We start from the raw sequence: 16910 nt of genomic DNA on the forward strand, positions 1-16910 counted from the left end.
ACCAAAGGAAAAAAATCAGTTAATAGAAACAGTACCAGAAATGAAAGAGATGTTGAAATAAGCATAGGATTTGAAAGCAGTTATTATAAACATGTTCAAAGATGTAAAGGAAAACATGAACATAATGAGGGAATGTTTGGGGGAATGTTAGTAGAGACATTAAAGCTGTTAAAATATCCAAATGAAAGCAGCCTGACTGCTGGAACTGCTTGTTGTAACCTGAAACCAGTTTTATCTGCAGCTTCTGAGATAATGTGCTGAAACTCTGGGACTAATTTTGCCCTCTGCCATCCCTCATCAATGGAAGCTTGCTAGCTCCCCAAACCCTTACTGTAAGTGCCAATGAATTTTTCTAAGAGAAATATGTAACACTTCTCCTTTTTATAAAACTTCTAACCTTCTCTTTGTTCTTCAGGGATATCAAAGACTACCTGGCATGCATATATGCTCCAAATTGCAATTCTTTCTTCTCAAATAAAACATTAAATTTAGATCTTTTATATAGAAAATTTTAAGGAGTCCCCCCCCCAAAAAAACAACCAAAACCCTACTAGAAGTAATAAATGAGCTCAGCAAGGTTGCAGGATATAATTAATATATAAAAAGCAATTGTGTTTCTATATACATGAAGAATTTAGCTATTAACTTATTTCCAGATTTATAAATCCTATACCTCGAGGTATGACCTTCCCTCAAATGTATACTTTCCTCCAACACAAAAGGAATTGCTGTTCTGAACCATACAGTACAATTCCAATAACAGAGAGTAAAAAGCCATGTAAGGACAGAAGATCAAACAAACTTACATCGGGTTCTAGAGTCACACAGCGCTGAAATGCCTTTGCTGAACCCTGATAGTCTTCCAAGGCCAAATAAGCACAGCCGAGAGAAAACCACACCCCAAGCTGCAAAGACCAAAAAATCAAAGTCATTCAAACACACAGAAACATTTACAGAATATAATCGGAAAATTAAGATACTATCAACAAACACACTCCTAGAAAGAATGCAGAGCTATATAATAAATATTTGCCTTACATTTAAAGGTAGAATATTTAGCAATGGAGGTAAATTTTTCTGTATAATTTTCAACACTAACACTGAAAACATGCAATATTATTGCATATGTTTCGCGGAAAAAGTCCATACTTTGTGCTAACCGAACTCCTTACTGGGCGTGTTGGCCCTCTTTATCTGTGGGTTCCACAACTGTGGGTTCAATCAGTTGCAGAATGAAAATATTGAAGAAAAAAAAAAAACTGGATGATTGCAACTCTACTGAATATGTACAAACATTTTTTTTCTTGTAATTATTCCCTAACAATACAAATTACACAGTATTTGCACTGTGTTAGGTACCATAAGTAATCAAGAGATGACTGAAAGTTTACAGGAGGATGTACATAAGTCACACGCAAATACTACAGTATTTTATACAACGGACTTGAGCATCATGGATTTTGGTATCGGTGTTGGGGGTGGGGCCTGGAAGCAATCCCCCATGCATTCTGAGGGACCACCATACACAACATATCAGCAGATTCACAACTGATGAATGTACTACAAACTCAAAAAAAGAAATTTCTTTTTTCATCTTCAAACTAGACCACAAGAGCTTCTGCAGCTTAACCAGGAGCCAAACTGCCCTAGCATATATCTGCTTTAGGCATGCCTGAAAATAATTTAGAAAAAGGAGATTCCGAATCTGGATTATCAAATAGTTACTCAAAATGTAAAGTATGACCTAAGCCAATTAGATTTGTAAACACTGAGATTTAGAAAACAGATAAAATAGGAGGTAGCTATACAGATTACAAAAAACAAAATCTGTACATCATAAGATTTCCTTAAAATTTGATAGCCTCTGTCAAAAGGGAGATAAAACTAACAAAAATTTGGCTGGGTGTGGTGGCTCACGCCTGTAATCCCAGCACTTTGGGAGGCCAAAGTGGGTGGATCACTTGAGGTCAGGAGTTCAAAACCAGCCTGACCAACATGGTGAAGCCCCCGTCTCAACTAAAAATACAAAAATTAGCCGGACGTGGTGGTGTGCACCTGTAATCCCAGCTACTGGGGAGGCTGAGGTAGGAGAACCACTTGAACCTAGGAGGTGGAGGCTGTAGTGAGCTGACATTGCACTACTACATGCCAGGCTGGGTGACAGAGCGAGACTCCATCTCAAACAAAACGAAACAAAACAAAACAAAACAAAGACAAAAAACAAAAAATTAACAAAAATTCAGTGGAATTAGTCAGAAATGCAGCTATTATGAGTTGTTTTCCTTCCAGACAGTCAGCAAAGCCAACTTTATAAGCAGATTGAAGTCTCCTTTCTTACTGAGTTCCAGAAAGTCACTGAGCCAGCTGTCAGATTTGCCTGAACAGTTCAGGGTAGGAAAGAAAACAAGGTGCTCTGTTATCTATCCACAGCCTTCCACAGAGGCAGAGCAGGAGGCTGCCTCTACATCACTCCTCCTTCAGCCATTCCCACAAAACCTGTTCCATATGGCTAGCAGAGGCCTGAAAGTTCTTTAAGCAGATAAAGATTTTTAGCCAGTAATTAGAGATAAAGCTTAGAAAGCAAGCAGACTTGGGCCATTTAACACTTTGCCATGAATTTACAAGAGGCTATAAATAACTGTTATCAGGAGCCTTTATGGAGAACAGATTTTGTTAGAGGGACAGGGACAGGTAATCACTGAAAAGAGGATGGATATATGTCTAGCGGGAGCGGGGAGAAGCAGAGGTACTAGGTTGAAACTAAAAGTTAGAAGTTCACTTTTCTGAATCATGGGACTTTCAACAACCTAAAAATGAGCTCACCACTTTGCTTTCATCTGTTTTTTTTTTTTTTTTAAATAGAATTAAATGAAAAGAGCTTCAATGCATCAAACCACACTTGCTGAACATGATACATTCTGAGAGAAACTAAAGTCTGATGCTAACATATAAAACAAGCTCTCTAAACTCCAACCAGTAAAAAGTTTCAAAATCTGTGTACTGGCCGGGCACAGTGGCTCACGCCTATAATCCCCAGCACTTTGGAAAGCCGAGGCACGCAGATCATGAGGTCAGGAGATCGAGACCATCCTGGCCAACATGGTGAAACCCTGTCTCTACTAAAAATATTAAAAAATTTAGCCAGGCATGGTAGCACACGCCTGTAGTCCCAGCTACTCAGGAGGCTGAGGCAGGAGAATTTCTTGAACCCAGGAGGCGGAAGTTGCAGTGAGCCGAGATCGTGCTACTGCACTCCAGTCTGGGCGACAAAGCAAGATTCCATCTCAAAAAAAAAAAAAAAAAAAAAGTCTGTGTATTATATTTCATCAATGTTAAAGTACACTCTTCCCCCCACCATTTAACATTTCTGAAATAGAGATGTATCTGAAAAACCAATAGCTTGTCAGTTTTATTGGCAACAATTTTTTTTTATATATAAAGTGGTACTTAAAGGTACTTCTTACAACTGATGGCATCTTAGATACAAAGAATTATGGTACCAAGTATACTTGGAATAAGGGATTCTTATTTTGCGACGAAATCAAGAACAATGAGAACTGACTTCAAGGTCCTCAAAATGCATGTGCTCTGCTTGTTTTCTGCACCAGCAAAGAACAAACACTATTTCCCATGTGTTGTTATAAAAACCACACGTGTGGCCAGGCGCAGTGGCTCACACCTGTAATCCCAGCACTTTGGGAGGCCGAGGCGGGCGGACCACGAGGTCAGGAGATCAAGACTATCACGGCTAACACAGTGAAACCCCATCTCTACTAAAAATACAAAAAAATTAGCCAGGCATGGTGGCAGGAGCCTGTAGTCCCAGCATATCGGGAGGATGAGGCAGGAGAATGGCGTGAACCTGGGAGGCGGAGCTTGCAATGAGCTGAGATGGCGCCACTGCACTCCAGCCTGGGCTACAGAGTGAGACTCCATCTCAAAAACAAACAAACAAAAACACATGTAAATTCAAAATCTAAATAAAAACTTCATTTCTCAATCCATCTAAGAAGATTTACAAAGGTTGCAAATGTCCAAAATTAGCAATTATTCTTCTAGCTCTAAAACAGATTGGGGATGAGGTTATCTTTTATTTTTAATTTTTAAAACTACTTAATGTTTTATAACCAGTGTCTTTAAAACCAAAACAAATTTAATGAAAATCAGACAGATGACTTAATTTAACATAAAGTATTATGGTTCTCTTTTCGTTTTACTTTTGGTTATTTTTGCAGTGTTTTAATACTCTGCATTTGAAGGAAAAATCCTAGGATCATTAACTGCTAGGTTTTATCTACTGATAACATGAAGGAAGACGAGTTTTACACATGGTGGTGTTCTTTGAAATCATCCAATGGCTTTTCTTTTTTGAGGTCTTCAGAATGTGGGGGACTACAGATAATATTTGGTGCCTCTTTTACTTTTTTCTTTTTAAACTATTACTTAAACTGCTATTACCAATAGTGACAGGCATCTCAGTTCAGAATAGTCATACTCTTAAGAACATAAAAGAAAAACAAAATCAAAAGAAGCTTCAAAAAAAAGCTTTTTTTTTTTTTTTTTTGCTTTTCAAAAAAAGAAAAACAAAATCAAAAGAAGCTTCAAAAAAATCTCTCGCGATTCCTTAGAACAGAGTTGTATATGTTTGGGTACAAAAATACCTACCTTCTAGTCCAGTGCTATCAGATAAAAATATCATGCTAGTAGCCTCATTATATTTTCTACATTTCAAAAAGTCAAAAGAAGGTGGTCCACGCCTGTAATCCCTGCACTTTGGGAGGCTGAGGTAGGCAGACCACTCAAGTGAGGTCAGGAGTTCAAGACCAGCCTGGCCAACATGGTAAAACTCTGTCTCTACTAAAGATACAGAAAAATTAGCAGGTATGCGTCTGTAATCCCAGCTACTCAGGAGACTGAGGCGGGAGAATCACTTGAACCGGGAGGCGGAGGTTGCAGTGAGCCACAATCACGCCACTGCACTCTGGCCTGGGCTACAAAGTGATACTCCATCTCAAAAAAGAAAAAAAAAAGGGTAAAAGAAAGGGTGAAGTTTACTTTCATAACATTTTATTTAACTCTACATATCCAGTATGCGATTACTTCAATATATTATTACTATACAAAGTTATTGAGATATTTTATAACCACTTTTTCACACCAAGTCTTTGAAATCTGATGTGAATTCAACACAGCATGGATCAATTTCAACTAGTCACATTTCGAGTGTCCATTGTCACACATGACTAGTGGCTACCATATTAACACAGTTATACTATTTCTCTAAAACACTGACATGGGCCCTGGAATATCTTGCATCCTTCCCTTCTTTCTCCAATAAAAAACTAGCTCCTTTGGCTGAGACCCTCCCTTGAGCTTCTTTCATATACTATAGTTACTCCTGTTCCTCTCTTTACAATAACGACCAAAATAATTAGCTCTTAATGAGCATCTGCTATGTGTGCCAAGCACTGACACCATGAGCTTTCCACACATTACTCATGCGTTCCTCACACCCACCCTGCAAGGTGGTCAATCTTACTCTCCTAAGAGAGGCGACAGAGTCAGAGTCAGTCATGGACAGAGGAGAGGTTCGACACAGTCAGTGTGACTCCAAAGACCACATCCTGTCTGTCTCTGACAACACCATTCTGCCCATACACAAGCCATGATTTAAGGCAATACCATTCTTGTCACCAATAAAGAGAGAGGGGGGAAATATGGCAGTTAACATGTGCTGGAGAAACCCAGAAGATAATTCTTGAAGAACCAGGAGCATATCTCTTCCCCCACAAAGGCTCTCTTGATTGGGCTAGTCAGGTGGACAAAAGAAGACCTAGAAAAATGGGTGGCCACAGGACGGGGCAAGAATGGAGGGAGATAATCACCTGACAGAGAGGCCCTGGTTGAGCTTTCTGCAGACCTTATTTCCAGGGCAAATCGTGAAGGCAAGTTGGCCGTAGGCAGGCAATAACCTTTAAAAGCTGACTGTCTAGCGTTTATTTCTCAGGGAGCCAATATAGAAACACAAAAGCAGGCCAACTTTTTATTTTGAATGTGATAATACTTGTACTTAACCAACGGCTTTAAATTATTTTAAAAATAATTCACAAAGAATTCAAAAGCTTGAGAGCATGGTTTCTCTGAATTTCCCTCACAAAGCCCCCTAGAGTGTGACAGAGGAGAAAGATGACTGGGATTCAAGCGGCTCTGGGTAACTGTTAAACGACCCTGGCTATGTCACTTAACCTGCGTGTCTCAGTTCCCCGAGTGTGAAATAAGCAGGGGTGGACTAGACTAAAATTCCTGAGTTCTTCAGATGCCCCAGATTCTGAAAACCCAGAGGGGACTGGGTTTGAAGGTACACTCTTGCCATCTAGTGGCACAATAAGGACACTGACAATAGAATGGAATACAGAAGCACTTCAACTTATGAGAGGGTTATGTCCTGATAAATCCATCGTAAAATGAAAATATTGTTAAGTCAAAAATGCATTAAATTCACTTGATTTGCTGAACCTAATAGCTTCACCTAGCATACCTTAAACATGCTCAGAACACTTACATTAGACTACAGATGGAGAAAACCGTCTAGCACAAAGCCTATTTTATTTTTTAAAAAGTGTAGAATATCTCATGGAATTTATTGACTACTATACTGAAAGTTGTCAACAGAATAGGTATATGGGAACTCTAAGCATAGTTTCCACTGAAAGTGTATCATTTTTATACCATCATAAAGTAAAAAAGTTATTAAGTGGAACTATCATAAGTCAGGGATCGTCTGGTATTTAGAATCAGCAGGTTTGAAGAACTAGAAGGGAATCAGTTCAATTAGAGACCTTAGAAATCAATTCAAAAGAGATCTAGAGGAAAATGATGCTTACAAAGGAAATAACTGGCTTAAAGCCACACAATAGTTCCTTCATCCAAGTGTGAAATATGTGTGCTGAAGACAGTGACTGTAATACTTATTAAACCTTAATAATTAAAATAAAAATTAAAGTTTGCTACCCTGAGGGTTAGCAAAGACTAAGCACCACTAGATAATTGGCACAGATAACTTTTATAATTAAAAAGTTAATTTTTACAAGGGTTATTTAAGGCATCTTAAATAGGTGCTACTTATGAGCCTACTACTGAAGCTCCCTTACTCCTGAAAGTTTCTACATAATCAATAATCAGTATTCACACTTTCGGCTGATTTCCCTCAAAGGATCAACTGCTTTGAATTGTTCTGTCACATATAATAAAGGTTAATGTAGAATAATCTAATCCTAAAGCCACACCCCACTCTCCACTCTTTCTGTACCCCTGCCTCATTTCTATGACCCCAAACGCAGATGAGTTGTTGAATGTAGAATCATTAAACAGGAAATGACCACAGTCAAATCCAAGAGTGACATCAACGGTGTCTGGTAGTAGCTTTTCCTAATGATGCTTAATGCTCATTTTTTTTCCTAATGTGCACCGCCAACTCTTTCATAACCAAGTTTCTCATTTACTAAATTCTAAGTTCTCCTTCCACGAGGAAATACAAACCTTAACCTGCCAGCTTCCTGGTCTCTCCAAAGGAGTAATTCCTTCTATTTTATTGTCTTCCCTTAAACTAAAGGATCAACTAAATTTTATACATAATTTTTCTTTTACTCTAGGCTATTAATTATTGAATGCCCTTCTCTTAATTCTTGACCTAGATTTGGTTACCACTGGTCTTTATATTTGCCCAGTCTTTTCAAATAATTCACAATGCAAGGTAACATAGGTGTTTATATGTCATCTGCATGTGAGAGTCTCCTGTTAGATATATCTCCCTAATTTTAGCCTACAGATAATGGGGCAGCAATGGTTTTTCTACAGTGCAACAGGCAGAAAAGTAAAGAACCACTATGTAACATCTATTATTATGAACTTACTATGGGCCAGGAAATATGTTAGACACCTAACAAATATTGGCTCTAATTTTCTCAGCAGCAAATCCAGGTAGAGATTGTAAACTCCATTATTTAAAAGCTCAGAAAGACGAAGAGATTTGCCTTTGTTATCTTCCTCGAGATTACCAGAATTCAGAATCAGGTCTATGGTAGCAAAGCTTTCGGCCTCCCCACTATGCATCAGTCACAGCTACAGCCCAGATGTTATCACAGCACTCACATTTCTTGGCAGTTATGCAAGTTACACCTTAAGACTTTCATTCTGTACTGCTTACCAATATGAGAAGGGAGGAATAAAAAGGAAAGAATGTCTGTTTTCTGTACATATTATTCACACATGTTCATCCTGTCCTCTCTCTTGGAATGTGAGTTCCAACCTCCTTGAGTCTTCCCACCACAAATAACGTAAGTCTAAAACAAAAACTATATAAATCCATTTCGGATAAAAATATTTTATCCTTTCCAAAGCTAAAATGAAAGAAAAAGTGAAATCAAGGAAGAGCAGCATGTACAAACCACCAAGATGATTAAAATGCCAGAGTACTGTATCGTAGAAGTCTGGTCTTATTAAGTAAAACAATAGCACTTGGAAAGGTCAGCTCTGTTAAATCCGTGGTCTCAAAGAGAGTCACTCACTAACACGTGATGGATGGTTCCAAAATATCAATCTTATAACCTCACTTTGCTTCTGATGAAAGCCCCGATGGTTCTTCATTAAAGGATGAAAAAAGTTCAAACCTGACAGCCTAGTATTCAGGGCTTTTTATAACTTGACCTCGACCAAATATGCCATTACTTCCTAGCATGCTATGATATCCTCCAGGGCAAAATTGTGAAGAGGTTAAGAGCAAGAGCTCTGGAATCAGAAAGCTCAGGTTGAAATCCCAGCCCCATCCCTCATAAATTGTAAAATCTAGTACAAATTACTTAACCCTCTATTTCTTCTTTTATGAAAGTAGGGTAAAAACAGTAAGTACCTCAGTGACTGCAGAGAATTGAAAATAAATGGAAAATGCTTCTAGAACAGTACCTGGCACTGAGTAAATACTCAGCATTAGTTGCTATTTTCACTATTATAACTGAATAAAATATAAACCGTCAAAACTAATAGTTACCAAGAAACTGCTCTCTGCAGCGTTGGTTTTTACATCTGCTAGTTTCCTTCCTTGAAACACATTTTCTCAATTTTTTCCACCTATCCAAATCCCAACCATTCCTGGTAGTTCATACCAACATTCACTTCCATCAGGCTTTTTCTGACCATTCACATCCTTATTTACAAGGCCACCCAAAAGCATCGCCAGGCACCCAAAGCATGTTGCCTATTCATTCAACTCCTTAGTTACACACAATGCTATTTATGTCTCCTCTCTCCATTTAACCTATATAAACCCCTGGAGGGCAGGAGTCTGTGTCTTAACACAACTCTACTGTATCCCCCTCAATACCTCAATGGTTTACAAAGAGTTCATACTTACCTAAGAGCTTAGAATATAGATGCTTAATGAATAGAAATAGCTATTATGTTAATGTTCTCATTTTCCAGTCTTATTTTTAATACTATTCCTTATTTCCAAAGCTAATACCTTCATGTCTTCTCCTCATTCCACTCTCCCCTAGAATGATATTCCCTATTTATCTCCCCTCTCTCCTTACAACATTCCATTTCTCCTTTATCCACTGGAATCTTTCATTTCTGCCTTCCTCCATGTAAAGGACTCCAGTATCTTGAAATGTTTTACCTGACTTTTCTGCCCCTTTGAGTACAAAACTCTACATTTGTCTCTCATCTCTCTGATGTGCTCCTAAAATGAACAGTCTACAGATTATATCTCCATTTCTTCATCTATCACCCACCCTTTAATCTCCTGAATCTGTTTTTGAACATCATTAGTGGGCTCCAAATCCAACGACCTCTTCGTAGCCCTCTGGACTTCATCATTACACGTGACATAACTCACTGACATTTGCTCTTGTTTTAGGTGCCATGAACCCCTTGCTGGGGTTTCCTTCTATCCCTCTGACCAAGACTCTGATGTACTCTGAGACCTATTTTACCGGTGCCATTTCTCCTATCTTCTTCCAACTGCAGGAGATGCCCAAAGCTCAGGACATTGCCTGTTACTCTCTTCCATCACAGTTTTCTGTGAAGAACTCACTTTCATGGCTTCAACTAACTTCCACAGAAAAGCCCCATCTGCACGGTCAGGCCTCACTGTTGGGCTTCACTAGGGCTTTCATCTCCAATGGACTAGCAACCATTTCTGCTACAATACAGCACCATCTCCTCATATTCAACATCCAAAACCACATCACCTTGCTGGCAAAAGATACTTTCCCTTCCTCCTAAATTCCCTATAACTATCAATAGAGATATTTTTCCTTTTTAATCAGACAATTGAGAAAACTGGCCTCCTCTCTGATTCCAACATCTCCCTCAATACTGCCAGCCCAATGTGCAAGTCCCAGAAAATTTCCTCTGTAATGAGGCTTCAGTCGTTCTATCTTTTCCATGCTCACCACTCAAGCCACTGATAACTCACCCATGATATTCATTCCTTATTTAAACTTCCCATAATACCACTTTTGTCATATCACTTTTTAATTCAAAACCACAAAGGCTCCCACATCCACAGGGTTAGATAATCCTGATACAGGGCATTTAAGGCCCTTTGGAAACTACTTCTGTCCATTATCATTTCCTGGCAGAAACTCTCTGTTCTCTGTTGATAGGTTGACATAGCACAATTCATGACCACATCCATATCTGATATACAAGTACTTGATAATGCTTAGTTAGGCAACCACATAATATAACATCCAAACTGCATCACTTCTGAAAGTGAACCAGAGGACTAAAGAAAATAATTTAAATTATATGGTTTTAAAAAATATTTATCAACCAACAAACTGTTGATCAGTAAATTGGTTTTACTCCATCAGGAGACTTATGAAATGATTCTATTCAAAAATTATTTTCAAAAATAAAATTTATTGAAAAATAAAACTATATTAAAGTAAAAAACTTTAATCCTGATTATGTGAACATTAAAAAATAATAAAGGAGCATTAATCAAGCTGTACAATTATAATTTTGTATATTTCCATAATCTATTACAGAATTAAAATTAATTATTCTGAGTAGACATTCATGTGTTTTAATCAGTAGTCATATTTGATGCTAATACCATGTCACTGAAATTTTACTAATGAATATTTTTTTTCAATATGATCTTAGTGTTTTTTATTTTTTCCTAAGATTACCTGCTACTTCAAAGTTGTTCTTTATTGTTAATTGTCACATTCATTGTTTATACATTTTAAATTGTTGAAAGTTTTATTGACTCTTTTCTAGGGGACATAATCATTTTAATTGAAAATATTATTTCTAAGTATACTGATGTAGCTGGTAAGCTCAGGGCAACTTCTGCTAAATAGAACATATTCTTAATTCTAGCCTTGTTAATATTAAAACTTAAAAATATTTACTTAGTATCTTTTGGCTTCCATTTAGGGTACTTTTCTTCAACAAATATTTTTAACAAGACAAAATCTATCAAATTTGTTGTCTCTATTTACGACTCTTTGTAATGTTTCACTAGATTTAGACGCTGCTAAATTTTGGGCCTCTATTACATTCTGTTCTAGTAAAGGATATAAATTTATTTAATTAAAATCAGAAACTCAATTAAAAGTTTCTTACAAATTATTACTGATGTTTTAAGTGCAATGGTATTACAGTTTTTAAAAATTGCCTATTTCTTAGAAAAATATACTCAAAATTTTTTAAATGAAATTATTTGATGTATGGGATTTTCTTTAAAATGATATGAGGCCAGGCATGGTGGCTCATGCCTATAATCCCAACACTTCGTAAGTTCAAGGGGGGCAGATCGTTTGAGCCCAGGAGTTAGAGACCAGCCTGAGTAACATAATTAAACTTTGTCTCTGCAAAAAATACAAAAATTAGCTGGGCGTGGTGGTGCATGCCTATAGTCCCAGCTTCTCAGGTGGCTGAGGCAGCAGGATTGCTTGAACCCGGGAGATGAAGGCTGTAGTGAGCAGAAAGTGCACCACTGCACTCCAGCCTGAGTGACAGAGTGAGACCCTGTTGCAAAAATAAATATACAAATAAATAAATAAATAATAAAGCAATATGAGGTGGCGTAGGGAAATACAAGTAAAACAAGATCAGCCATTTTCCCAACACTGTATGTTTACTTCATGTCTCTGTCACATTTTGGTAACTCTCACAATATTTCAAACTTTTTCATTATTATTATGTTTGTTATGGTGATCTGCAAGCAGTGATCTTTGATGCTACTATTGCAATTGTTTGGGGGCACCACAAACTGCACACATACAGGACAGTGAACTCAATTGATAAATGCTGTGTGTGTTCTGACTGCTCCACTGACCAGCTGCTCTCCTATCTTCTCCCTCATCTCAGGCCTCCTGCCTCCCTGAGACAGAACAATATTGAAATTAGACAATTAATAACCCTACAGTGCCTCTCAGTGTTCAAGTAAAAGAAGAGTCACACATCCCCCACTTTAAATCAAAAGCTAGAAAGAATTAGGGACTGCGGATCACAAAAGAACTAGAAGAGAGGCTTTTGAATGTCCTCACCAAAAGAAATGATAAATGTATAAGGTGATCTCATGCTAAATACCCTGATTTGATCATAATACAACATATACCTGTCCTGTAACAGAAAATTGTACTCCATAAATATGTATAACTACAGTATCAATTAAAATGAAAAGAAAGCTAGAAATGATTAAGTTTAGTGAGAAAGGCATGTCGAAAGCTGAGATAGGCCGAAAGCTAGGCCTCCTGCACCAAACTGTTAACCAAGTTATGAATGTAAAGGAAAAGTTCTTGAAGGAAATTAAAAGTGCTACTCCAGGGAATACACAAGTGATAAGAAAGTGAAATGGCCTTATTGTTGATATGGAGAAAGTCTGAGTGGTCAAGATAGTTCAAACCAGTCATAACATTCTCTTCAGTCAAAACCTAATTCAGAACTAGGCCCTAATTCTCTTCAATTCTGTGAAGGCTGAGAAAGGTGGAGAAGCTGCAGAAGAAAGTTTGAATCTAGTAGGGATGGTTCATGAGGTTTAAGGAAAGAAGCCATCCCCATAACATAAAAGCACACAATTAAACAGCAAATACTGATGGAGAAACTGCAGCAAGTTATCCAGGAGATCTGGCTAAGACCACTGATGAAGGTGGCTACACTAAACAGATTTTCTAGGAAGACAAAACAACCTTCTTTTGGAAGAAGATGTCATCCAGAACTTTCATAGCTAGAGAGAAGTCAATTCTTTACTTCGAAGGACAGGCTAACTCTCCTATTAGGGGCTAATACACCTGGTGACTTTAGGCTGAAGCCAATGCTCACTCATCATCTGAAAATCCCACAGCCCTAAAGAATTAGGCTAAACCTACTCGGCCTGAGGACTGTAAGTGGAACAATGAAGCCCGGATGACAATACTTCTGTTTACAGCATGGTTTACTGAATATTTTAAGCCCATTGTGTAGACTTACTGCTAAAAAAAAAAAAAAAAAAGATTCCTTTCAAAATATTACTGATCATATTACTGATCACTGACATAGCACCTGGTCACACAAGAGCTCTGATGAAGATGTACAAGGAGACTAATGTTTTCATGCTTGCTAACACAACAACCACTCTGCAGCCCATGGAACAAGGAGTACTTTAGACTTTCAAGTTTTATTATTTGAGAAATACATTTCATAAGGGTATATAGCTGCCATACATAGTGATTCCTCTGACGGTTCTGGGCAAAGCAAATTGAAAATCTTCTGGAAAGGATTCACCATTGTAATGTTCACCATTGAGAACATTCCTGATTCAAGGGAGGAGGTCAGAACATCAACATTAATAGGAGTTTGGAAGAAGCTGATTCCAATTTTCATGGATGACTTTAAGGGGTTTGAGATTTCAGTGGAGACAGTCACTGCACATGTGGCAGAAATAGAAAGAGAACTATAATTAGAAGGGAGCCTGAAGATGTGGTTGAATTGCCACAATCTCATGATAAAACTTGAAGATATGAGAAGTTGCCTCTTATGCGTGAATAAAGAAAGTGGTTCCTTGAGATGGACTTTGTTCCTTGTGAAGATGTTGTAAACATTGTTGAAATGACAAGGATTGAGAACATTACATAAACTTGACTGATAAAGTAGCAGCAGGGTTGGAGAAGACTGACTCCAATTTTGAAAGGAGTTCTCCTGTGGCTAAAGAGCTATCAAACACCATTGCATGCTACAGAGAAATCTGGCATGAAAGGAGGAGTCAATCTATGCGGTAAACTTCACTGTTCTTATTTTAAGGAATTGCCACAGCTACTCCAGCCTTTAGTAACCACCACACTGATCAGTCAGCAGCCATCAACACCGAGACGAGACCTTCTACCAGCAAAAAGATGATAACTCACTGAAGGCTCAGATGGTCATTAACTTTTTTTTTTTTTTGGGCAATAAAGCAGTTTTAAATTAAGGTATGTAGGGTTTTTTTTTTTTCAGACATAATGGTATTGCACACTTAACAGACTACAGCATAAACTCAACTTTTATGTGCACTGGGAAACCAAAAACTTCGCATGACTTGCTTTATTACAATATTCGCTTTACTGCAGTGGCCTGGAACTGAATCTACAGTATCTCTGTGGTATGCTTGTACATATACTGTCCACAATATCATATAATCTCACAAAGGCGAATGACTGGTTGATTGAGGAGGAGGTTAAGGAAAATAAATTTTTAAAGAGGTAGAAGAGACTGACAAAAGTAAAGGAAAAATGTATGTGTGTTAAGTGGGAGATGGAAAAATTGATAGGACATAATATTTCTCTTTTTCAGTGCTACACGCACTGGTTTGATAGCTGAGCAATTTCTTTTGTTTTTTACTTTTTTGCATAAAAGTAGAGTATAACAGGAAGAATAACTACCTAAGAACAGGAATAAGAACGTATATTTTAATTCTAGCTTCTGCCTGGGAAATTGTGCCTGGGAGATTTGGTCAGATTTCGCTCTCACTTTCTTCAGCTTTCACTATCCCACAAACCTCAGAAGCCTAAGGCTGAATTTAAGTAGTTTCAGAAGTCACTTGCAAAAATGAAACAAGTGGGTATAAGTGAACAACAGCTAGCAATCTCCAAAGCATAAATATAAGTGGTACATGTCTTTTGGTTCTCTAATGAATGCACCATAGACAGTGTATTTAGTTTTGCATCCCATCCCTGATATAAGACCAAACCCCTCTATTTTGCATAGGAGCTCTCATTTTTTAAACTTGAGCTCTCACTCACTTTATAGTTCTTTGTTTTTATTTAAGCTCTCACTTTAAAATGTGCTTAAATCTAAAAGATGAACAATAGCCTTTTTTCCTCCTAACCCTTTCCAGATACAACTATTCTTATACCAATTTGATTTCAGAAAGTTATTAAGATGTGCAAAAGCCATTCAAATACCACTTTTGGTTTGTCTAAATTTTGTTATTTAACCTAAATCTTTGGATATGTCTAAAAAAGAGGATAGAATTTTTTTAATTCCATTTTTCTATTTTCCTTTTATTACCAGTCTTAAAGGAGACAACATAGCATATATGCTTTCTCCCTCCAGACAGTTCAAACTTGGTTCACAAGTTAAAATGAGTCTATAGTGTTCAAGTTTGCATCTTGTAGTAGTTCTATACAATTACAGCATCCAATGCCTGCATATTTTGGCATGGTTTACTGCCTGCCTGAATTGGATCCATATGAGAAGCTCTAAAATATTCTCACATAACATCTTTTTATACTGTGACTCTGCTTTGAGCAATTGTCATTTCTTTGTCTATGTAAATAATTAATTCTAAATTATATAATGAGACCAGCAAGCCCTGTCAAGTTCTCCCATGTGACTTCCCTCTCTTCATCCCTTCCTTCCTATTGCCCCTCCCACACTGAGAATTGCCATGGCTAAAAACTAGGCTATTGGGCTGGGGGAAGTGGCTCACGCCTGTAATCCCAGCACTTAGTGAGGCCGAGGCGGGCAGATCACAAGGTCAGGAGTTCAAGACCATCCTGACCAATCTGGTGAAACCCCGTCTCTAGTAAAATACAAAAATTAGCTGGGCATGGTGGCACATGCCTGTATTCCCAGCTACTTGGGAGGCTGAGGCAGGAGAATCGCTTGAACCTGGGAGGCGGAGGTTGCAGTGAGCTGAGATTGCACCACTGCACTCCAGCCTGGGTGACAGAGCGAGACTCTGTCTCAAAAAACAAACAAACAAACAAACAAACAAAAAAACCAAAAAACTAAACTATTGCTACAGTCTCTTAACTCAGCCTCCATCTAGAATCTCCCACAGCCAGTGTTGCCAAAACAATATTCCTGAATTACCTCTTTACACACCACATTCCTTCATTTAAAACAAATCTCCAAAGAAATCAACCCTTTAATGGCTCTCTATCTGTCAAATAAAAAACCCAATGGTTTAGACTCACATTGAAGATGTTTCACAACCTGGCTCCAGTCTAGGGTTCCCACTATAACTTCCTTCCACCCTAAAAAACTAACCTCTTCACCAAACCTCTGTTCCCCCTGCAAATACACACACACACACACACACACACACACACACACACTTCTTTCTGTGTTTCTAGAGCTTTGCTCATACTCTTCACTTGCCTAGAATGCCCCAACCTCTCCCCTCTTTGCCTATTCAAGTCCTACCTGTCTTTCTTTTTTTTTTTTTTTTTTGAGACGGAGTCTCTCTCTGTCACCCAGGCTGGAGTTCAGTGGCCGGATCTCAGCTCACTGCAAACTCCGCCTCCCGGGTTCACGCCATTCTCCTGCCTCAGCCTCCCGAGTAGCTGGGACTGCAGGCGCCCGCCACCTCACCTGGCTAGTTTTTTTGTTTGTTTGTTTGTATTTTTTAGTAGAGACGGGGTTTCACTGGGTTAGCC

The 16910-nt window shown here is 38.1% G+C and overlaps 1 protein-coding gene across 1 annotated transcript in view; it reads right to left on the reverse strand.

The window, feature by feature from the left end:
* TTC27 (tetratricopeptide repeat domain 27) overlaps positions 1-16910 on the reverse strand; it is a 177032-nt gene that overhangs the window by 38821 nt on the left and 121301 nt on the right. Inside the window, exon 14 of the mRNA XM_001106562.4 lies at positions 807-905. Coding sequence (XP_001106562.2) covers positions 807-905 — 99 coding nt within the window. The remainder of the gene's footprint in view (positions 1-806; positions 906-16910) is intronic.

This window comes from Macaca mulatta, chromosome 13 (assembly GCF_049350105.2).
Source record: "Macaca mulatta isolate MMU2019108-1 chromosome 13, T2T-MMU8v2.0, whole genome shotgun sequence".
NCBI classification, from domain to species: domain Eukaryota; kingdom Metazoa; phylum Chordata; class Mammalia; order Primates; family Cercopithecidae; genus Macaca; species Macaca mulatta.